Here is a 24109-nt window from a genome sequence, read left to right as displayed (position 1 = left end):
GAAAATGCCTTTTATAAAAACGTCTTTGCAATTAATCTTCTAAAGTAAGGAGTCTTAAAAATCTGTTTTGCATAACAAATATAATAGAGCTTTTGAATGTATACTATGTTTCCTTTGGTCCAGACATTTCAAACCTCTAATTCATACCTTTGTGGCATACAAATGGGCTGTTACTGCTAAGCCAATTTGTTTGTTTTCTCAAAGAAAAGAAAAACTGAATGTAATGTACTGAAAGAAGGATCCATAACACACGCTTTCCAATTGGAATGCTGTCAAGGTCTTTAACATCTTATTTTAGCCAGTGGAACAGTTCCAGCAGTTCAAGTCATGACATGACCACTTACTGGAATTAACAACCCAGGGAGAAAAGTGCCCTTGTGCAGAACGTGTCCAGTATCAAAATGGGTGTATGAAACTCTCTTAACCTTTAAATTGTATACATTTTTAATTTTCTTTTTCTCCTACTCTCCCACTGTGTGTGAAGACACTGTTTTTCTTTTAAATACCCTATGGTACCACTCCTGGAGCAGATCTCTGCAAGTTCTTCAGTGGCTGACTTTCTAACACAGTAAGGAAAAAATGCCACAAAGAGATAAAGAAAGTATTTTATTAAGATTGTATTTGTCAAGAAATATCCCACAGGGTCACTTCAACATCTCAGGTAACTTCTAGCTCCCATTCTCTTACACTAATTTTTGAAGCTCTATTCACTTGAAAATAATTTTCGTTGTCCAAGATGGCTCCTTTCTTCATACCAGCCCTCTCTGAAGCACTGAGCAGGAAAGGTAAGGTGCAGAGCAAAAACAGAGATGTTTGTTTTGTGCTTAAGAAAGACCACCTCAGTTTCCCCTTTTGTTTTTTCTTACTTAAGAAAGAACATTTAATTGAATCTGGTGACTAGATTCCTGAAAATGATACTGTGTGGAGGGGATTAAGAGATACAACTGCCATAAGCCTATATCTGCATTCCCTAAGAAGTTGTTACACTAACATGTATGTCATAATCAAAACAGTCCAGATTTCCCTTTGCTTCTCAACACATTGATAATACCTTATACATACTGTTATCAGAAGTTATAAATGCACAATCTAATTTCTAGATTCAGAATATATTTTTGTTGGTAAATGCCATACGAGGAACAATATGGCAGCAGCAATAGTGATTGATAAGTGGGATGCATTATTTGTGAAACTCTCTCACATGCATGGCCTTTGTCCTAGGATTTTTTCTGAGGAGCATCACGAATTGTGTGATGATGGTATTTCTTTTCTCAGAAAGGTGGTAAGGATAACTCTCACCTAAATTCCAGAGTTTCAGCCTTGGAAAGCAGGATGAGGCAGACAGCTGGAGGTGACTGCATCAGTCATTACAGCTAATTCTGCTGTCAAATATGCATAAACAGTGTGCAATATTACCATTGAATCTACACAATTCTGTCACAGCAAGTGGAATAAATCCTGAATATCTTTGTACAGGAGGCTCCAATGAAACAATGCAAGGACTATGTTTCTAAAACATAAATATGTATGATTTCAGGGTGACATTAAAACTTTCCCTTCTCTTTCTTTTACCTCTCACTTTCCTGAGATGGGAAGAACTGAGGGTGCTTTGTTCACACAGAGAAGTAGTCATTTATAGGTTTGATAATTAATCAGATTAATGAAATCTATGCTGCAAGTTATAACCCTCTGGTTATCTAACTGGAAACTTATATGCACAGCATTTTATACAATTGTTTTTCTAATGGGAATTTCATAGATGTATACCTTTAAATCTACCCTTCTAACTCAATGTGATAGAAATTAAATTAGTTGAAATTATCAAGTGCTGAACTATATTTTCTTTGACAATTTAAAAGTATTTCTATAAAAAGTAAGGCATATACTTTAAATGATCATGCAGATAACAGCATGATTAACTCTTGGAAGTTTACTTCTTTCATCACAACATGGCATTATTAGGAGAAAAATGGAAATAATGTTTTTGCTTTCACTAATCTGTGCAAGTCAGCAGATGGTGGTTAAGAAGTCTCTGTATATTGTTCAGTGTTCCATTTGTATGCTTATACTTTGTGCATAATACTTGTGTATATAAATATCATCTGCTCCTGCTGTCCTCCCACAGAGCACTTCAATGCACAGGGTATTTTCTTTGTATTTCAGATATCTCAAGGGCAGGGGCTCAGAAGAGATGCTCAGCACTTAGAGATGGTACATAAGCCACTCACCAAAGATACACACATCTAAAATAGCTGCATTTCAGCTTGTTCAAAAGTGTAACTGTGGGGGAAATGTTGAATAAGGTGTGTGGGTAGAAATTCTCTCTTTTAGGCATACAGTGTTTCCTCCACAGTGTATCAATGGGTTACCTTGGACAGAAGGCAGTTGCAGGCAATTAGTGTCACTTACTTGACCTTGGCTGAAAGGAGCATCCCCTGTACAGCAGTTGCTAATGTGCCTCCACAATAGAGCCGCGTGGGAATGTTCAAAGCAGCATTAATCCTAAGGCATCATGTGAACATTTCTTAAAATACTTGAGCACTCTTTTCAGCATGTTCATATGGCGGATGCTCTCTCAGCTTTGGGCTATGTTTGCTTTGGCATGCGCCTTGAGTTTTCAGTTTAAATTTCTGTCACAGTGTAAAAATCTCTTATTCCTGTAAGGCCAACTAACCATGCTAATTTGTACAAGACTTTTGTAGAAAAGAGACTTTAACAATGTGCAGACTTGATTCTTCTCTTGCAGCAGTGAAATTTCAAGATTTAGAAATAATTTAATTAAAAATATATTAACGTAAACTATGACCATACAGTCCACACCATAACATTTAAAAATTATATAAATTCTTTGAATCTAATGATTCCCTTGAGTAATCTGTCCTCATAGTACCTCCTGTTGGGAAGTTCTCCTTGTTATGATTCTGATCTAACAGCATTGCTGAATTGAGACAGATTATTAAAGTGGCTGGTGATTAGTATGAAGTCACAGTACATTTTCTTTTTAAAGGGAGTGCACCCTCACATCTGAAAGTAAGGCACTGTTTTTGCTAGTGAGAATGTCATGGTCAGAGGAGAAGCCTTAATTGAACACAACAAAACATTTTCAAAATTTCCAGTGAATGGGAAATTAGCTTTTGTAGTCATGTGTCTTCCAGAAATTCAAGTATGCTTCCCCTGGAATCTTGTCTGGGATTTCATTACATGTTCTTAATCCAGATGTTTCAAATGTTTTGGAAACAATGAACTATTATTATTGTCAGAATAAATTCATCACATTTCCTTTTAGAAATGTCAGAGGGAGGGGGAATGCTTAGTGCACATCTCTAGGGAGCCTTTTGGTGTTCTCTCTACTGGAGTCTGAAACCTCCCTAGACAGATGTGTTTAGCTTCTCCTAATGGTGGTCAAATCAGAAAATTACTCTAGCCCTTCCCATTTAACATTTACTGATATATAGTATCTGGACTATGTTCCCAGACTATTCCTTAGTTAAATTTACTCTGTCTTTTTATGCCTCATAATTATATATGAACAATATATAGCATATGACATCCCTAAATATGTGATTCCATATCTATAACATAGTCTCCCCATACACCTTGTGGAAATTTAATTTGGAGTCTGAGACAGAGAGATGGGGTCTATTCTCCATAAGAAGAGACTGAAGTGTCATCCAACAGTTTGCAAATCTTGGCTATGCCCTTTCAGAAATATTCCTTGAAGTCTGAAGCTGCCTGTATGTACAGCTACTTGCCCTAGCTGAGATTCATGTTACCTCCAGAGCACATAATAGATGCTTATTTCTTGTGCACCTACTTTTAGATACACAGAAATGGCTCCAATAATTATTATTTTGCTGTATAAGGCTAGTTTTGTGACGGACCCACAGTCTGTCAAGCTGCTCATCATGTAGATGCATGCAGATATGTTAATGTTCCTGTACAGCTGCTTAAGTAAATTTTTTTTAGAATGGGTAATCCTGTTGTGTTTGGGGAATATGTGGTTTTCCTAAAACACCAATTTCAAAAGCTCTTTAGCCTATTATAGCTAAATAGCATTTTAATGAAGCATGTTTGTTACACTAACCAACAACAAATATCAATCATGTAATGAGTAATAAGCAAGTTATTTCCATAGTAAATACTTCACTGCATTGTTACCATCCTTCAAAGTGCATTGTACCAGCTCTGCTGCGCTATAAATTCAGATTGGTATCAGACAAACATTTGGATATTATGTCCTAATATAAATATTTATTCTTCTGTTTCCAAATGAAAAAGAAATTCCCAAAGAAAATTATTGCTGAGGTTTCAATTTTAAATTTAGAATTTTTATTTTATTTGAACAGAAAACAGCAGGGCCATCTGCAGGTATAGGCAATGTAGGTAGGTTGCCTATGGATGCAGCTGTTCAGGGTGGCAAGACAGCCCCAAGAAGGAGCAGCCAAGTTCCACTCTTTCCTCTGTGAAGGCCTTTCTTCTGTGGATACAAAGACCATGCATTTGAGCTGTTCATACCATGTGAGCAACTGATCTCTACCTTATGACAGTAAACTCGCTCAGCCTAAGTAATTTATACTTTTATGCTGTAAGGATATATGTGTTATATATACATATACATATACATATCCATACATATATGTGTGTGTGTGTGTGTGTTTTTATGCTCGCTCTAAGAGTGAACATGCATCAGCAACAGTAGCAAATCTGACCTTCTGAGCCAGTCCTATTTCTGTCTCTTCCTTTGCCAGAGCAGCTGAGCCCTGGAAGCAGTGGAAGAAGTGTAAATGATGACATGTTTGCTGCTTGAGAGGTGAGGAGTGTGGGCAAGGAAAGGAACAATCTCCTGAAACTAGAGACTGGAGAGCTTGGATCCAGTGGCTGATGAAGTAGGTGTCTTAATTCTACACCTGGTCATCCTGAACCTTGCTGGATGGTCTTGACAATAGATCTCCCTACACCTCCCTCTTCTCTTTCCTCCATGCTCTTTTTCATGCACATCCACATTCTATAACCTTCACGTTCTTTTGTATAGACTCTAGTTCTGCTGAAAAATTCAAATTTTCCTGTACATGGAGAAGCCTTGAGTCAGCTCCAGGAACAGGCTACTTGAAATTTTCCAATCTATTAAGCAGATGACATCAGGTTGTATGTTCACTTCAAATACATGAGAAAGAAAAACTCCAAATAAAGGAAAAACTAGTCTAAAGATACACCTGAAGTAAATTAAATTCTCACATTCAGAATGGATGGCATCATGATGTGTACTTGGCATCAAACACTATCCCGTATGCTGTGGCACAGCCATACTTTCTGTGGCCACTACAGCTGCGCCCCTGCCTCTGTCCCCACAGAGCAGAAAGACTGACATTCTGCAGCTCCATCCATGGTGAGAGGCTGAAGAGAAAAGGCTGCAGCACATGCTCCTTCCCTCAGCACTGCTCTCCCCCTTCATGAGCAAACTGCTGAAGAAAATGGGAGTTGGCTCATCTCTGAGGTCATTGAGAGGTTATGGAATCTAGAAGGCAGAAGTCCTTCAAGCACACAGCCTGACCCTACCGTCCAAATCACTAAATATTGCTGTGGTAACTGGTGGTGCTCTGAAATCTTTTTATAAGTCAGTGAAAGATCTGTGTTACCACCCAACAGTAAAGGTAGTAAAGCCTTCCTCAGCCTATAAACAAGCATATATAAACATTCTGTAAGCAGCAGCTACAATAATGCACTTGATATTCTATCATAATTGTAGTCCGCAAAAATGATTTAACTGGTAAATTTGTCAGAATTTATACCCTGTTTTCTACTTCTGATGTTTCTTTCCACACTCCAAAACAGTCGGAGGAAAGCCACCACTGCTAAGTTTAGACTTTTCTGTCTCTTCTTACTGTGAAAACTCTCAGGGCCAGCTATTTTCAACTTTTTCTCCTACAAGCTGTTTCTATTTCCCAACTTAAGATCACTAGTTTAAATATAGCACTGATGTAATTGTACCATCTGAGATCAACCTTCATATTCATCTGTTATGAAGCCATCAGTATTCCCTTCCTAGCTTTCAGTGATGTTGCTTGTCAACTTGTCATTCCAATTTTCTCTTACATTTCTTTGCACATTCATATGACTCAGAATAGTTTCCCATCCATAAGCCACATATATAACTTCACTTCTGTTTCTCCTTAACTCAACTTTATGTGCTGCCACAGCCATATTTGATCACGACTAACTGCTTTTCTTGTCTATCATTTTGAATAATTATTATTTTGCTTACTTAGTCTTCCTGTACTCTTTTTACATTATGTGGTAAAACATAATTTTATAGAGTTGGAGCTTATCTTATTTCTTTGCATCTTATAGTATTTATTTTTTTTTTAAATAAAAGAGTAAGTTTTAAATCCAGTTTTGGACATTCTATTGAGTTCCTAGCAAAATAAATATCATGTTGTAAGTGGAACTCTGCAGCAGCACCAAAGCAGGGTGACACATAAAGATTCACTGTTCTGCTTTACATGTCTGTTTTATTCTCAGGGTATTCACATAAAGGCTTGGGGACTTCACACTCTTTTTTGCTCACAAAATAATATTTTGCTTTTAATTTCTTTTCATGATTGGCAAATCGTGCCTTGGAAGGGATCTTCTTAATTTGTCTTACTCTTCATACCAGTGATTCCTGGTATTTTTTTCCCTGAACAGGAATTCAACCCACATTTTTCACACACTGCTGTGATTATGTGTGTTTTCCTCTGAAACATTCACCTTTAGATTTCCAGTTTCTATGACACTTTTGTTACACATAAAAGACCACTTGCTAACATTTTCAAACTCTTTCCGAGTCTTAAGCCTCATATTCTCAAAATCAAGCAACCTCCTAAATGACTAGGTTGAACAGACTTTTTTCCCCAAAACTAATTGCTCAATAACACCACTCCGTATTTCTACATTGCCTTAATCCAGGATATATAATAATAGAGATCATTTTACTCTCTGAAATATTATTAATTATTGTGAATCCAGTTTTCAAGTTAAGGAAAACATGGTACAAAAAAAAGTGTGGATTTCACAGGATCAGGCAGATTTTCCTTGCCAAAAATAATATTTTTAAAAGGTTGTCAGGAATAGAACCTTTAACTCTGCTGAAAGCTGTTTGCTGTTGGCATGATAGTCCATGATTGCCTGTAACACACCAGCTTCTAGCACAGACATGTCTGAAGCATGTAACAGTGGTAGAAGAACATTTTAACAAGGCTTCCTCACCCTCTATCCCATGCTGATACAAACATCCTTAATAAGTACAGCTCATTATTTACTTTCTTTTTGGTAGGCCTTTGGATTTTATAAAAATCTCTACAGGCAAAAACATCTTTTACTTGAAGAAGGTAGTCAAAAAGGAGAAAAGGAAAGTACTAACCATATATTTTTTTAAAAATTCAAAGCAATGCCAGTTATAGTCATTTTGAATGAGAATATCTCTACCAATGCTAATACACTTACACTGGACTTCCAGCAGAAATAAATTGAGTTATGGGGTTTTATGCAGTCAAATTGAGAAAAAAAATTGGCCTACTGTGTCAAAAGTGAAAAACTAACCTTATTATATATGTTTTTACTTCTTCTTCTGTGCTGTGGTTCAATTTAATTTAATCAAGATATAATACTGAATCAAAATACTAAAAAATATGTATCAGGATTGTCATAGTTGTGTCATCTTCTGCACATCATTATGCAAATAGTAATGTTAAAATACAGCTGTCTTTTCCACTCCTGCACACCGTCAGCACAAGCAGAATGTTTTTCCATACTATTCAGCTGTGAGAGGAAGTCTCCAAGGTTTGCCAGTAGCTGAATCCTAATTCACGGCCCAGTTAACTGGAAACTGCAAACTTCCTGTGGTTTCCTGAGTTCCAGCATGCTTCCCGTTATCTTGCTATGTGGCACGGAGTGTTCTGGTTACCATCAGCAGCAGATGCTTGTGCCCCACTGACCTGGCCGTGGTGGCTGCCAGCCACTGCTGTGCAGGGGATTGTCCCTTTGTGCACCAACTATACAAGCCTCTGGATACTCTGGAAACACAGCAGAGTGCTGCTTCAGCTTTTCAGCACTGCGTCTTGCTTTCTGGACTTGTTACACCATTCAAAGGGGAATGTCTCACTAGGCAGTAGCCTTGAATTTGTTATTAAATTCACCTAGATTAAGACAAAAATAAATTGAAGCATTTGTTCATAACAAAAGTTTATATTTGACCTATGTGAGGAACCAAAAGAAATGTGCTCACAAATTGTTCATACTATCTCTATCTGATTTACCATACCACCCCAGATGTCAAGACTTCTGTGGTCCAAGGTAACTTGTGTTTGTGTTATATCATTGTAAAATCCCTCTTTTGATGTAGCATGCTATCTTTTATAGCCAATTTTTTGGTAACATTTGAAATCTTCCTGAAGAGGTTCAGAGATATTTGATCTTATTCAACAGATATTGTTTTAATGCAAAAGATACTCTGGCCATTTAAAAGAATTTAAACAAGTGTTGTTTCATTTCCCAGAAAATGTGAATGCCTCTTCATTAGACTGGATGCCTTCCATCTTAATTGGCTGTTTATTTAATGACTGCTTCCCTTAAGAAAGGCTGTATCTTGTTCTCTCATACCTTTGCTAATTCTAATGTTTCACTATAAAGTGTTTCCTCTATTGAACCTTCATTCTGTGTCAGTCTTTCTACTAACAGAAAACACCTGATACAATTGTCTTCATGAGGTAAATGTATTTATCTCATTCCTGGGTACTGACTGAAACGAGACACCACAGTAAACTAAGATTCTGGGATGACAACCTACCACATTTCCTGGATTTTTTAAGTAAGTGATGATTTTGGACCCAGTTTCTAAATAAATCTAAACTGACATAACTTGCTTTGAATCTAGGGAATGAGGTCAGGGGCTTGCTGTATTTAAAAATGGACAAATATCTGTGTATATGTACACGTATTTATATATATATATATATATATATATATATAATTGTTTGGGTTTTGTTTTGTTTTCTATTTTTTTTTCTTACTGACCAAATGAAAAGGTTAGAAATAAAACCTAATCTTGACCTGAATTTTTGTGTCTTGTCAGAGAAAACATTTTAGGTCAAAATGTTCCTTTGCGATACATTTATGTATTTATAAATTGTTCAAATGAAAATGATTGATGACAATTATTTGTGAATCTGACAATTTTGCCCTGCTCCAACTGTACTGATATTACTGGCTGAAGAAAAAACTAAATTTGAGCAGGTGAAAAATATTCATTCACTAGTTGAAACATACTCAAGTCTCAGAAAAATCATTACATTACTAAAATTGCAAAAGAATTGAGTTTTGACAGCTGAATCACTGACTGGAAACAATTCTGAAAAAAAATGCCATTTTTTATAAACATAGTCAGTGGTTTACAGTAAAAGACATTTCCCCAAATAGCTAAAAAAATTCACCATTCAGATACAGTGCCACAGACTAAAGAACTTATACGTCAGCTTTAATGTTTTTATTAAGCACTGTTTCTCCAGCTGTTTGAATGAAGCAATAACTTTGTTCACATGTTTCAAAATACACATGTCTCTAATTATGCTGAAAGATTTGAAAAAAAATCTTCCTCCTTAGCAATCTAAATACATGTATTACTACTGCTTGTTTGGGGGGAGGGTTGCTTTTTTGTTTGTTTGTTTTTCTTACATATGAGAGTAGTGGGAAAAACTTACTACCTCGCTAATTACAGCACTGAAACAGTCACAATCACATTTCCTTGCTTCTTCTATTGCATTACCTAAAATTTAGCCATTGTTTAGAAAAATACCAAAATTTCAGCTTCCAAGGTAATTGCATGTGATTGCAGGGGGAAAAAAGGGTATTTGTACGATAGCTCTTGAGCCCAGAGTGACGTTCCCTCTAGGAGAGTAATTGTGCAATACCAGTTCATCTTCAGAAATGAGAAAATGTTAACCTCTTCCTTTCATTAGCTCCTCATCTTTTAAAATGCTTTGCAAGTTTATTTACAAGTGCCAACTAAGTTTCTCCACTAATATAAACAGGTAAAGCTTAGACATCTAAACTTCCTTGACAATTTTCTTGCAAATTCTTCTTTTCCTCTCCAGCTGTTTTTATCAATTGAGACTGAGATTTAGTTCTGTATTATTTAAAAAATAAAATTTTAAAACTATCATTGGCCAACTTGGACAAGAATGTAAAACCAGCTGGTGATTGTTCTTCTAAATTCTTCCATATTTTTGATCCTCTGCAATTAAAAACATTTTTTATCATATTTGCTCGACTTGGGAAAAAAAACCTTTCCAACATGTTAACTTTTCCTTACCCAATATCACTAAAATAATTGAATCCTAACATTTTAAAGCCATGGTGTACCTTCAAGTCCAAGTTTGTTGTAATTTATCTTAATCTATTATTCTCTATTATAATTCTGTATCACTTTTGGGTACCACCACACCTACTCTTAATATAAGGCCTACCTATGAAACACATGCATTAAGGTGCTAAATACCTGCATATTTTGCCGGCAGGTTATGCAGAAAGAGTGAAGTGATCTCTCTGGCGTGTGATAACAGCACCTCCATCAGTCTCTACTGAATATAGTTTGCAGTTTGCAAAAAATAAATAAATAACAATAAATGCATTAAATATCAAAGTGTCAGGTTTATTTCACAAGCATGTAACAGTTTCTTTATAATTCTGTGAAGAATTTGGACATTTCTGAACAAATTCTATTCACTGAGTAGATAGAAATTGACTCCTCATTGCCATGAACATGAAAATTTTAAATGAGGTAGTGAGAAGCAAAAGTCTTTTCAAAAATGTTAAACATAATTTTCTGTTCAAGCTGCAGTTACCAAAAATCTTCTAGGATTTGAATCCAGGGAATTTGAATATATCTGGTTTCAGGGAATTTCATCCTTTCCCCTTTTCACTTAATATATGATTGGAAAACTAGATCATAGTTTTAAGGCACTGCAGGTATTCTAATGACTTCAGTACTGTTTTGGACCTGAAATATAAACCAGTTAAATACAAATCTATTTGTTTTTGGTGTTTATTGCCATGATAATTTTTTTTTTTCCTCTTAAATCTACTGACTGCATTATTGCTATTTGGAATACAGTGCATTAATTATTTTCTCTTTGCTAATTCTTGTCCACTATTGTAGTCATCTTCAGAAGTCAGTAAATAACACAGCTTGCAGATGAAATATTCCTTAAAAAGAAGATGCTGTCATGGTCTTGTGCTCAGTGATACAGCAAATGAATGGTATTTAAAAGGTATTGGAACTGTGAGCTGCATGACCCAGTTTGAGAGTGGATACTGCAGGATACAAACTGGAAGAAGGTGCTTCTAGTGAAGGGCTCTTTGAAAGGTGGTAGGTCAGGGGTGAAAGTATTGAGCCCTCAAGTGTCTTCATCTGCTGTGGTTCATTTATTTTGCACAGCCCTCTGACTAAAGACTAGTCATTACTGGTCTATAGCCTCCCTCCCAAAGCTCAGTCACTCGTGATGTGTTTTCTACCACATACCAGGCTCTATTCTGCTTCTTCCAGTTAATAGTCTGGATCTTATCCAACACCCACCGTGTCTCACTTTGAATCATTGGATAGCCTGGGTTGGAAAGGACCTTAAATACTATATATTTCCAACTCCTCTGCCATGGACAGGGACATCTTTCCTAGACCTGGTAGCTCAAACTCCCATCCAGCCTGGTCTTGAACACTTCCAGGGATGGGGAATCTACAGCTTCCCCAGGAAACTGGCTCCAGTGCTTCACCACCCTCACAGTAAAGAATTTATATTCCTAATATCTAATTTGAACCTATTCTCACTTTGAACCCATTCTCCCTTGTTCTGTCACTACACATACTTGTAAAAAGTTTCTCTCCGCATTTTTCGTAGGCTCCCTTCAGGTACTACGCGGTCACAATTAGGTCGCCCCTAAGCCATCCCTTTTCTAGGCTGAACAATCTTAATTTTCTTAGCTTTTCCTCACAGAGTTTCTCAACCTGTCCACGGGTTCCTCCCCTGCCTGCACTGTCGGTCACGCACTTCATCCTCCCAAATCTTTCCCCGACACGGAAGCAGGTGTCACATTCTTTCGCACCACAAAGCTCATCTGACAGGGCTCATTAATATAGTAAATCATTAACGAAGCAAACGCAGTACATCACTCAGCGCCGCGCTGTTTGTTTATTTATCTGCACTATCACAGCGACTTCCGCAGCTTTTCGGATCCGCTATGGAACGCGGCCCCGGCGCGCGGCAAGGGCGCCGCACACGCGGCGCTGTGAGCACACCCGCAGAATGAAAAGACCTCCGAGATCATCGAGTCCGAACTGTGACCGAACACCACCATGTCACCAGGTGCCACGTCCTTCCTTAAAACACCCCTGCCTCTGAGATTTCAGTATCTAATCACCTTTCCTGAGAAGAAACTCCTCCTAATGTCCAATCTAAACCTCCCGGTGCACCTTGAGGGGGTACGCGAGGGTAAATGTCGCAGTCAGGTGTGGTAGCGGGGTAACTTCCCGCACCTCCCCGACTCCCACCGACCGACTCTACTTCCCGCCCCGATCCGATCCGATCCGGGCCCGGCCCGGCCCCGCCCTTCCCCGCGTTTCCGGGCGGTGGGGAGGAGCGCGCACGCGCGGAGCAGCCCCCTGAGGCGTGCGCGCGCGTGGCGGCCGCGGCGGGATGTTCGTGGCGCGCAGCATCGCCGCGGATCACCGCGACTTGATCCACGATGTGTCCTTCGACTTCCACGGGCGCCGCATGGCCACCTGCTCCAGCGACCAGAGCGTCAAGGTGAGCGGGGAGCCGCCGGGCCTGGTGCTGGGCGAGTGTCGCGGCACCGGGCGTGCGCGGCCTACCGGGCTGCGGGCCGGGGCGCAGCCGAGGGCTCGGTCCGTGGGAGGTCCCGGTGCGGTGTCGGGCTGTAGGGGCGGGAGGCTTTCGCACACAATGCACGTTGTGTTTGTGTGTGCGCTAACGCGTGTAAACACGGGAACTCCGCTTCCGACTCATTGCTGCGGCCGGGAAAACATTCCAGACTGCTGTGCCTGCAGCCGTGCCGCTTGTTTTGTTTATTTAACTGGAAATCTGTACTTATTAAAGAATATTCACGAAGGAAACTACTGTTTCGTATTGTAGTGCCAATAATCTGTATTTATTACGGGAAGAAGGTGAAGTGCCAGTAAGCAAAGAGTCGGAGTGTTCAGTGTATGCCCTTGGCAGACTGGGGAAGGTGTAGAATACTAGAAGCCTTAATTTTTACATTCCTTTAGAGGAAATAAAGTAGCATTTTATATCTACTTAAACAAAAAGTTGGTTGCTCTTTTTCCCTTTTTCGTGCATAGTGAGAGGATGGGAAAATATTTGGGAGTTACGTGGATAGATTTAAGAAATCTAATTTGCAGAGAGCAGTCGTGTTTATTATTAAGTCCAGATAAATGGGTGAGAAAATAGCTTTTTTTCGCAGGAAGCTGTGTCATATGTAGATTAGGCTTAAGAACAAGAAAGCAGCCCCTTCTCCCTTACCACAGACTAAAAAGCAAATAACCAACCACAATAAAATGATCCCCCCAGAAAGTAAGCCAAAGCCATGGGGATCTTTGGTTTAGACTGACTTCCTAGAGTGTGCAGATCCTAAAATAGATGCCAGGAGGTAGGTTGAACACAGAAACTATGTTCTTTAGCAGTGTAATGTTACTTTCCAATCATAACTGAATCCTTTATGAGAATGTTAAGAAGTTTTCCTCCAACCAGAGGGACAACATGACCCAGGTTGTGTTAGAGATCCATAGTGGCAGTTATGAGGTGACTTTCAGTACAGCTTTAAAGTGCATGAGTGACAGACAGGAGTGGGTGTCAGGTGGTGTCTTTCATTTGGTTATGTTCATGACTTTCTGCATAATTTTTCAGTAAAAAACTCATAAGTATAAAGATGTATGGGAAATCAAGAAAGGGGAAGGTTCAGTGACTTGCATGTGTTTAAAAATCAAGGCAGAAATCTCATAAAAAGAAACAAGATCTGTTCCCCCACTAGTCTGATGTCTGCTTTGCTTTTGGGATGAGTGCTGGGAGCTGCATTAGGGTTTTGCAACCAGAGCTGAGCAGGTGAGGATACTGGGGGCTCCAGAATGAAACAGAACAGTGTACTCTTGGAGCAAAGTGAATGAAGTATTGGGAATTGTAATAATTTCTCTTCTATGTAATTTACCATTTAAAAAGAGATAGAAGTCACACAATAGTGGGTTTTGCAGGTGGTCCCTCATCTCCTTACTATTAATAGGGATATTTTCATGGTTGAGTGAAGTGCAATTTTGTACTGAATCAGGTACAGTGTCCTGCATGAAAATGTTTAGTGGGGGTGTGTGGGTATACTTTTGTGTTATATATATGTGTGTGTATATATATATATATATATATATATATATAAAATTATGATTGTATTTTGATTTCTCAATAGGTCTGGGATAAAAGTGAAAATGGAGATTGGCATTGCACTGCCAGCTGGAAGGTTTGTATTTGTAAAAATTACACAGACTTAACTGTCATTTCTTCTTTGTTTTTGGAGAAACATGCTTAATTTCTACTGAATTGTAGTGTAGAAATGCTTTTGGTTTGCTGTAGATTCTCTCTGTCTTGTGTAAAATACTTTTTTGCTTCTATAAAACATCTCTAGTGATTCTCACTTACAGCAGATGCTAACATGCAGTCTGCTCTTGTTACCTAGTTATGTTGGAAGACTAGTGTCAGTAAACATTATCAGTGACAGGTGTTCAGGGAGTAGAAAAGAGTACCTTAATTTTTAATTGAATATTTCCTTTTGCATATATTAAGACTTTAAAAAATAAAAGGGGAAAAATTAAAAGGAAGATGTCTGGCTCTTAAATGTTACAACATCTGACCTCTGCTTTTTTTTCTTCAAAACCTTTCTGAGAACTGTGTCATAATGATCTCCATGCATTAACACATTAACAATAAAGTTACTGTAACTTACTAAGAAAATGGAATATATATTTATCATGCAGCATGCTTCATCTGCATAATTATACATGGATAATACAGCATGCTTCATCTGGATTAGTGCATTCTGAATTGTTCTTAAACTTGTACTTAATAGGACCACAACACATTAATCCCTGTAAATGGCAGTGCAAGGGAGGCTTTTGAATTCCCCTTCTCTAATGCAGGAATGTGAACTAGATATGAAAGAGGAGCTTCATGTTAAAAAGAAGATTATTAATGCTCTGCAAATGCTTTTAAAAAGTACAGGCAAGCTAGAAGTGAACATGGTAATGGCTGAAATTTGATTGAGAACAGAACTGTACTTCTTGCATCAAGGCAGAATCATGGTTTGGAGCTTAAAGTAGTAATAAATAATGCCTTGAAATACACTTGTAATACTTGAATTTTAAACACTAAGAGCAGTAACTTTGCAGTGCTGATTGGAATAAAGAACTGCAACAGCTGCTATGTAACTTTGTATAAAAGAACGTAGGTTTCAAAGGAACAGTGTTGCTACTTCCCAGAATTCTCTTCTTCAGAAAGTCATGAAAATATATTGTGTTCCTTGGCCTAACACAGAAAGTTTGCTTCTCTACAGTGTTCTGATGTTATCTTGCAGACACATAGTGGATCAGTGTGGCGTGTGACATGGGCCCATCCTGAATTTGGGCAGGTCCTGGCTTCCTGCTCCTTTGATAGAACGGCGGCTGTATGGGAAGAAATAGTGGGAGAGTCAAATGATAAACTCCGAGGCCAGAGTCACTGGGTGAGGCATCTTTTCAGTAGCTATAAAGTTTCTGATATTGGTTATGTTTTGTTCAGTTGTGGCAACATTCCAACACAAAGTATTTTTAAAACAGCTGAGGAAAACAGCTAACTGGCTACATTCAGGCCAAGTAGTGTCACTATTATCTGTGTTTCCTAGTAAGATGTTCCCTGGCAAACAACTTCCAACCAGACTTGAATTCCCACCTGCAGTCAAGTTAAAGTTGGGTTTTTCATTGACAAGAGATCATTTGAAACAACACTGGGTGTTCTCGCTCATCTTTCAAATAATAGAAAAGTTGGGGGCAGGGGAGGGAATTTTTTTGGTGGAAGATGTAAGTAACCCTATGAAGTGGTGTTGTTGGACTTTGATTAGCCTTCTTTAGGGAATAAATTTTTGATGGAAATTTCTTTGCAGGTCAAAAGGACCACTCTAGTAGACAGCAGGACATCTGTTACAGATGTGAAGTTTGCTCCCAAGCACATGGGTCTTATGTTAGCAACCTGTTCAGCAGATGGAGTTGTAAGGATTTATGAAGCTCCAGATGTGATGAATCTCAGCCAGTGGTCACTGCAGCATGAAATCTCATGTAAGCTCAGCTGCAGCTGTATTTCTTGGAATCCTTCAAGGTACGTTATTAAAACATTTGTTTTGTGACTGTAACAGGAAGGGGAAAAACATTCAAAGCTGAATTGCTTTGATTTCTCCAGAAATCTGCTTTGATTTGTCCAGAAGTACTTAATGGCTTTCCCTGTGGACACAGTGTTGTGTCCTGCTGATCCAGTTACTCTTCTATTCATTAGCAGTAGTTTGTGCTGAATGCTCAGAGTACAGGCATTCATTTTAATGCATGGGATAGGATGAAAGTTGATTTTAAAATTAGAATTCATTTACATTTAGCTTATGGTATTTATCTTCCAAAACCTGAATGAAATATCACTAAATCAGTCATTAAAATCACTGCAAAGAATGCCAACTCTGCCATGAAACTTGTGGCAAATACTGGGCTGCAGGTTCAGTCTATTGTAGAAAGTCAATTCTTCTTTCTGAGAACATAATCTTCTCTAATGATTTCACCCTAGTGAGTGTATAAAGTGGGCTTCTGAAACAAGACTGTAAAGACAGTGGTAACTGTGAATAGCATTTAAGTCCTCTTTCTCTGCGATTTTTTCCTTGTGATATTTTGTGATGTTTTGTTTTCTCTGCAGACAATATGTTTGAAATTTAACAAATGGCTTGATGTACTTTGTATGGGAAATATATATATATAAAATATGTAAATATAACAGTAAATGTTTTCACCTTTTAGCTCTCGAGCACATTCTCCAATGATAGCTGTAGGAAGTGATGACAACAGTCCAAATATACTGGCTAAGGTTCAAATTTATGAGTATAACGAAAATACCAGGTATGCTAAATAACAATATAAAATGTTTTTGGGATCATGGAGTTGTTTATAATGTATGGCCTTCTATTCCTATCATTAGATGTGGAGTAGTAAATAATAATACCTTAATTTTGTCTCTGATCCATTGGGTGGGAAAAGAAGACCTCAGAATGGTAACTGATGTTAATAGGAACAATAGTGATAATTTTATTCTCTGTCAGTGCAGAAATGTCAGTGTTCTTACCAGCATTTTAAAGTAAGAGTCGTTGTTCCTGTGTCTACTAAATTGTATGTTCAATTTTGCACAAGGATTAAACAGTTGAAATTTGAATTGTGTTGCACCAGGCACTGTTTTGTTCAAAGCTGCCTTACAATGATTTTAAAGGCATGATTCTAATGACAGAAAGCACTGTGAATTTCTCATGGTCTGTCAAAGTTCAGGTTGTACAGTGGAGTTCACAGAACCAAAAAAGGCTAGTAAGTTTGTGCACCACCACTTCCAATTAAATGATAACAGAGAAATTGTGTTTGATTGGGAGTGATCGATGGGGGAAAGGAGCCAGATTGTTCTGTGGATTTTATGCCCAGCTTCAGGCAATGCTCTCCATGCATTAACACAGTAACAATAAAGTTACTGTAACTTACTTAGAAAATGGAATATGTGTTTATCATACAGTAGAGGAGGTAGACAGTGGTCTACTTAAAAGCATGGAAAATTTAGTAAGTTACTGAGATGCAAATTCGCTTTAGATTTGTGAGTGGAATATTTCTTTTTATTTCCCTGTTCCACTTGTAAACCAAAATGTTCTTTGTACTGAAATTCTTGCTTTGTTATATGACTTACAAAACTGTAGCATATTGTACTTAGTGGCTGCTGTATCTGATAAATTCAATTTCTGAAGAAATGTGCTTGAAATTATTGCCTAAACTTATGTTCTAAAAGTACTTTTTTTTTTGCAAGTCTTATCATGTATACTTAACCCTTTTTCCCATTTCCACTATATCTGGTTTATGTAATTTGCATTACTGGCAGTTTTCATGGCATTAAAGGTTAATTTTTTACACTGTACAGGAAATATGCAAAAGCAGAAGCTCTGATGACAGTCACAGATCCTGTACATGATATTGCATTTGCTCCAAATCTGGGAAGATCCTTCCACATCTTGGCTGTAGCAACCAAAGACGTACGAATTTTCACACTAAAACCTCTGAGGTGAGCTTAGGAAGGAAGATGGTTTAGTGATGTTTTAGATGTGAAACATATTCTATAATCTTGTTCAAATAGTCTCTGCAGAGCAAAAGTAATAACTTAATGTCTGCATGATTGTTTTTAGCAGCCTGCTTTTTAAGGTGACAAGATTGTGAGCAAGTTATAATTTTGTCTGAATACCTAATTAACAACAGTTGTTATTAGAAAGATGTAGTTCTCTCTGACATCATGTTCATGCCCAGACCTTTGAACAGTTGTGTGTAGAACTGTTGTTTTTCTCTTAAACAGGAAAGAATTGACTTCATCAGGAGGATTAACAAAATTTGAAATTCATATTGTGGCACAGTTTGATAATCACAACTCTCAGGTGTGGCGAGTGAGCTGGAATATTACAGGCACAGTGCTTGCCTCCTCTGGTGATGATGGCTGTGTTAGGCTCTGGAAGGGTAAGGTCACCCACCTGAAACATATTAACTTTGTAGTCTGATGAATGTACTTGAGAAATTTTACTCAAAGCATAATTTTGGAGTGGTGTGTGTGTGTGAAAGATAGATATTTTTTCTATATTTCAGTTTCTGTTTAAGAAAAACAGAATTCAGAAATAACTTTCTGTGCTGGAGTACTTATATGCTGTAAATAGTTGTTACTCTACCCTGAAATTGTTTTGCCAGATTAGAGCTACATGAAATTGTCATTTAAAAAATGAGATAGATCTTTTCCTGCTGCTAAACCTAGAAAATCTATATTCAGTCACAATGTCCGGGCAAATGGCATATTTCTCTTTACATTGTTAAAGAAAACAAACAATACATGCACTCCCCTCCATGAATTAACCAACCAACCAACAAAAAACCAAAACCACCAAATCCCCACAACAACAACAAAAACTCACTGGCAGTTACCTTGCACATTCTCATTTGTTCCTCAGTATTGTAATAGTGGAAACTGAGTTTTGAATCACGGACAGGTGGAGAATATCAGGCAGCTAAAGGGCCAGATCCTCAGCTGTTTGGAATTTGTATACCGGTATTAAAGTTCAGTTCTGATTCACACCAGGTGTGGGGCAGTTGAAACGTTTATGGGGAAAGCTGAGTTTCAGGAGAGAAACTAACAGTTTCTATATATCTGTTTGCAGCTAATTACATGGACAACTGGAAGTGTACTGGTATTCTGAAAGGTAATGGGAGTCCAGTGAATGGTAGTTCTCAGCAGGGAATTTTTAATGCCTCTCTAGGTTCAGCCAATACAAGTCTGCAGAATTCACTAAATGGATCTTCTGCCAGCAGGTATGTTAATTAGTAGACTGATTTTCAGTATATAGTCTTTTCTCTGAATCTTCTTAATTTCATTTAACTCTCATATTTGTTTTACATGGTTTTAAAGTGTGATGTCATTTATTGCATGAGTACTTCTATGAGCTCTTCTGGTTTTACTCTGTGGTTTGTCCATTATGCCAGTGTTAAGAGGAAAATGAACAAAACAGTAAGTCATACTGAATCAGTCTATATAAATAAGCAATGTAAATAACTATTTTCATTTTTAGTCCTTTCATATTAATAAAAACATTTCTGAAATAGTTTCAAAGGGGAAGCTTCATCCTACTGGTGTGTAACTGCTCTTTTGTTTTAGATACATGTTTAAAAGTGAAGCAAAAACACCAGCAACAAATTCTGTTTTTCTCTGGGATAATGTAACAGAAGGGAAGGAAGAAAACCTACTTCATAATATATGGTTTAACAATCAAATATTAGTGTTAGTTTACTTGGTTTTTGCAAGTGTGTAGCATCAATTGAATAAAAGTTTTGTGGTTTTTAAAATTTCCCTCATATGGCATTCCTATTGCAGATAATTTGCCTTCAGTTAGGTTTTTATTCTGTAATAGTTGCTGTTTAGTGGGTAAATCTTATTGCCTCTTCTGAAAAAACATTTTCATTTGTGCACACTGAAATGTAGAAATATGCTGAGTCTTGCTTCTGTGTGGTACAGTGTGTACAATCAGCTTTACAGAATTGTAAGTCCTAGATAAGGATGAGATGTGGCCAGATTCTATAGCAGCAGTTTATAGTTTCCAAGTTTTGTGGCCATCTTTGTTTCAAATACCTTGGGATAGTTTCCCTTTCCATTCATGTGCAGCTACTCCTTGGGGGCTTTTTTGGTTTGGAATGTTCATCAGTAAAGTTTGCTTTTGGAGAGTAGCACCAGCCTGTCCCCTCTCCCTTTCAGCAGCCAATCCTGAATGGCAGTTCCACATCCCTAACCCTGTTGAACAGAGAATGGGTTTCACATTTTCAGGGAGTGCAAGAGGTGTTAATGGGCCTGGTCCCTACAAGAAAGGGCAGCAGAATGATGTTGGTCGTGGTTCCAGGTTCTACTTGCAGTGTAGCAGATGAAATGCAGCCCTGCCTTGGAAATGGTATATCCAGAGCTGTGTAGGTGTATTTGCTTGGGCTCCTGTGGAGAAATGTAGGCTGTCTTACAGCTCTTTTAGCATAGGGTGTGGTTTCATAATCTCCTTTTCTAAGACTATGCTGCCACCAAGATTAACTGTCCTCACCCCACTGGTGGCCCTTCTCCTGTCTCTTGGTGCTAAGGCATTGTGATTCTAGCATTATTTCTATTCCTTTCATTGCTCTGTATTTTGGAAGGTGTTTTGTTTTGGTTTTTAATAAATTGTTCTTCCCTCCAATTTGTAATATAATGTTATTTCCAGAATTAAGTCAGTGGCTGTGGAATTTCCAGACATACGGGGTCTTTTCCTAGGATTGATCCTTAGAAGATACACATGCTTTCTTTTGTAATGATATTGGCCTGAATTGCGTAAGCATAGTCACTAACTTCTGTGTTAGTGTTAATGTGCTGATAAAGATTTATGCATTGACATTTGACTGAATAGGTATCCTACACATAACTTATTTTGTCTCTGACTGTACATGCTATGTTTCATGTCTATAGGTTTAAACACTTAAAACAGCTATAGCACTGGCAGATCTGGAAAAGATTATAAAAGCACAATGGCCAAACTGGATTTGTACTCAAAATAAATTTCAGTACATGTGATGTAGATTGTTAGGAAATAAACCAGTAGGGCTATATTATTATGTTGATGTAATTGTGTGTCTAGATTTATGATACAATTTCCATTCTCCATTTGTATTATGTCCTTTTTAACAGAAAGCAGAGCTGATACCAAGCTAACTGGAGTAACTTTGGTGTTTTGCTGCTTGTTGCATGCACACAGGAATGGAAAACGAACTCCTTTTTCCCTTCCCCAGCGCCGTTTGATCTCTCCCAAGACACCAGCAGCCTGCTAACTACTAAATGCTGTTCAAAAAGCCTTTTTAAAACACGTTGTGTGCGTTTTTTGTACTAGCCTGCACAGTGTGATACTGATGGAACGTCCAATAGAAAAATATTTGGAGAGGCATCTTGTTTGGAAAAAAATATAAAGCACCCACTCAAACCCCAAAACTTCCATCAGAACGTATTTTTGAAAGCTTGTCAAATTAAAAGATAGTTCATGATTAAAAACAATAATTTTTGTCCTTGATTGGGATGGGAGGAGGGAAACTTACCATTATGATAACTTTCATTAAAATTGTTTTGAGAACCGATTTGTTTTGCATTTCAGAGTGTTCAGCATTTGATTAAGATTCCTAAACATTACAAGGTTGTAACTGCTTTGTAATATATGCAACTGTTAGTTCTAAAGGAATAAGAAAACTGTTTTGACGATTGTACAGATGATGGCTTTTAGTAGTTTGGTATTGCTTTATTTATATTCTTTAGTATGACTTCAAATAAATGTTTTGTAAGTACTGTCATACTTCATCCTAGAAGAAGTACTTTTTCTGTTACATATTTGTACATTCCTATGGTAATAATTACAATTACACAGAGTATCCTTGAAAAATGCAAACACAATAGTCATACAGATCTAAACCAAAATGCAGTTTGCTAATTGTCCCATAATTTCATTAATAAACTGATAGCTGTTCTTTGACATAAGTCCACAGAATTGTAAACAAGACAGAAAACATAGTATACTAAAATGCACAAGTGTTATGGGTAAGTTCTAATAAAAACAGCAGCAGAATGACATGGAGTGGCATAATTCTGAATTGTGCGTTCACCAGGAATCTTGAATTTACACTGAGGACTTTGCAGAAACATGTAAATAGATACAAAGACTGTATTGCATTCAAAGTAGTTATTCTCTGTACATGTATATCATTAATGTAAAAACAGTGATGTTTTTACGTCTATTCTAGAAATGCTGTGAAGTTAATCTGAATTAGATGCATATGCAGCAAATGTACTTGGATAATATTTAATGTATATTTTGTGTCACAAACAAAGCTGTTAACAAATCACAGAAATGCTGGGAGAATGAAAGCCTGTTAATAGCTGTAATTCACCACCCTTTTGACTTCCAAAGCAATCCATTCTTTTGTAAAAATGTACACTAGGACTATGCCTATGGTATTGCAGTGAGTTTCAGTGGAAAACACTATTATTTTGCTTTAAAGAAGAGTTTCCAGATTTGTCTTGTTTTGAATTACAAGCCTTGATTTCTGCTATTATGTTCTATTGGTTTTGGCATGGATATACTAAAGCCTTTTTTATTTTCCAGCATGTCTTTTCTCCCCTTTGGTTCTCCTTGTATTTACTACCTTTCTCTTCTTTTCTTGTTTTGTTGTTTGTTTTTTTTTTGTTGTTTTGTTTTGTTTGGTTTTTTGTTTTGGTGTTTTGTTCCTTTCTTAATTGTTTCAGGTATTTCTTTCCCCCTCTGGATTCCCCACGGGCTGGATCGAGATGGTCCAGCCATGCCCAGCTCCTTCCTCCTCCTCCTCTGATAGAGCAGTCTTGTGATGCTGACACTGCCAACCTCCAGTATCCTCACCCTCGCAGACGATGTGTATCTCGGCCTCTTAATCTTTTACCTGAGAATGAAGGGGTTTAGTATGTTGCTTTAAATAAATTCTGAAGGGCCTTACTCTGGTGTTTGTGAATGCTTCCATTTCTCGCTGCTTTTGTATTCCTTCTCTGGTACAGAAGACTTTTTTAAAAATGTGGGAACTTTATGCATGTTTTTCAAAACAAAAAACATTTAGAACATGTTATTTGTGTATCAAAGACCATTTTAATTTGTACCCTTTGAATTTTGGCAACATATATAAAGAGTATTAGCCACAAGCTCTTTATGGAGTTGGTGACTTCCATGTGCTGTCCTTTTTTTTTTTTTTTTTTTTAGTCTTTTTTGAAATCAGTTAGTATGGTCTTTAATTTTTTTCTTTTTGTATACTGCATTTACATGTGAAACCTTCTCAAAATTAGACATCCCTTCAAGACACTTGTGAGTGAAGAATGATGTTGGATCAGCTTGTTAAAGAAACAAAACCATTCCTGTGTATACTGCAGCAAAATAATTTGAAGTGTTTGATTACTTAAGATTTTTCCATCTTGCTGTATAAATATTTAAATTTTATAATTGTGGTTGACTAATAAACTTGTTCTGAAAGGTCTGTGTATGCTTATCCTTTGTAATAAGCTTTTTTCTTTTTAAATAGGTTCCTGCTGAAGGTGTTTTTTTGATTCAGGTGTCCACTCTTCTATTCTTGATGTGCAGCTACATATTCCCAGTCTGTGCCACAGGGTGTGCTTTGACTTTTCCCATGGGTGTGCTGAAGGTCTGTGGAGACTGCTAGAGC

The 24109-nt window shown here is 37.5% G+C and overlaps 1 protein-coding gene across 2 annotated transcripts; it reads left to right on the top strand.

Annotated features, from left to right (window-relative positions):
• Positions 1-12668: 12668 nt before the first annotated feature.
• Positions 12669-23923, top strand: SEH1L (SEH1 like nucleoporin). 2 transcript variants are annotated; one of them, XM_015619826.3, is made up of 9 exons: positions 12669-12833; positions 14497-14547; positions 15658-15804; positions 16222-16433; positions 17114-17212; positions 18264-18404; positions 18690-18847; positions 19537-19687; positions 23172-23923. In XM_015619826.3, exons 1-9 carry the CDS (start codon positions 12723-12725, stop codon positions 23359-23361), a joined length of 1260 nt encoding a protein of 419 aa, XP_015475312.1. In that variant the 5' UTR covers positions 12669-12722; the 3' UTR covers positions 23362-23923. The 2 variants fall into 2 exon arrangements, with proteins under 2 accessions (XP_015475312.1, XP_015475313.1); XM_015619827.3 differs by having other exon boundaries at positions 12670-12833; positions 21573-23923.
• Positions 23924-24109: the final 186 nt, after the last annotated feature.

Source organism: Parus major, chromosome 2, assembly GCF_001522545.3.
Source record: "Parus major isolate Abel chromosome 2, Parus_major1.1, whole genome shotgun sequence".
In the NCBI taxonomy this organism is placed as follows: Eukaryota; Metazoa; Chordata; class Aves; order Passeriformes; family Paridae; genus Parus; species Parus major.
Note: the sequence above shows the minus strand (reverse complement) of the source record. Positions and strands in the feature narration are given on the sequence as shown.

What these genes read in the sequence shown, in the direction of transcription:
- SEH1L (XM_015619826.3), top strand. Translation starts at nt 12,723, where the DNA reads ATGTTCGTGGCGCGCAGCATCGCCGCGGATCACCGCGACTTGATCCAC. An exon ending in TTCACACTAAAACCTCTGAG is followed by an intron (nt 18,405 to 18,689) that starts GTGAGCTTAGGA and finishes TCTCTTAAACAG; the next exon opens with GAAAGAATTGACTTCATCAG. An exon ending in CTGTGTTAGGCTCTGGAAGG is followed by an intron (nt 18,848 to 19,536) that starts GTAAGGTCACCC and finishes ATCTGTTTGCAG; the next exon opens with CTAATTACATGGACAACTGG.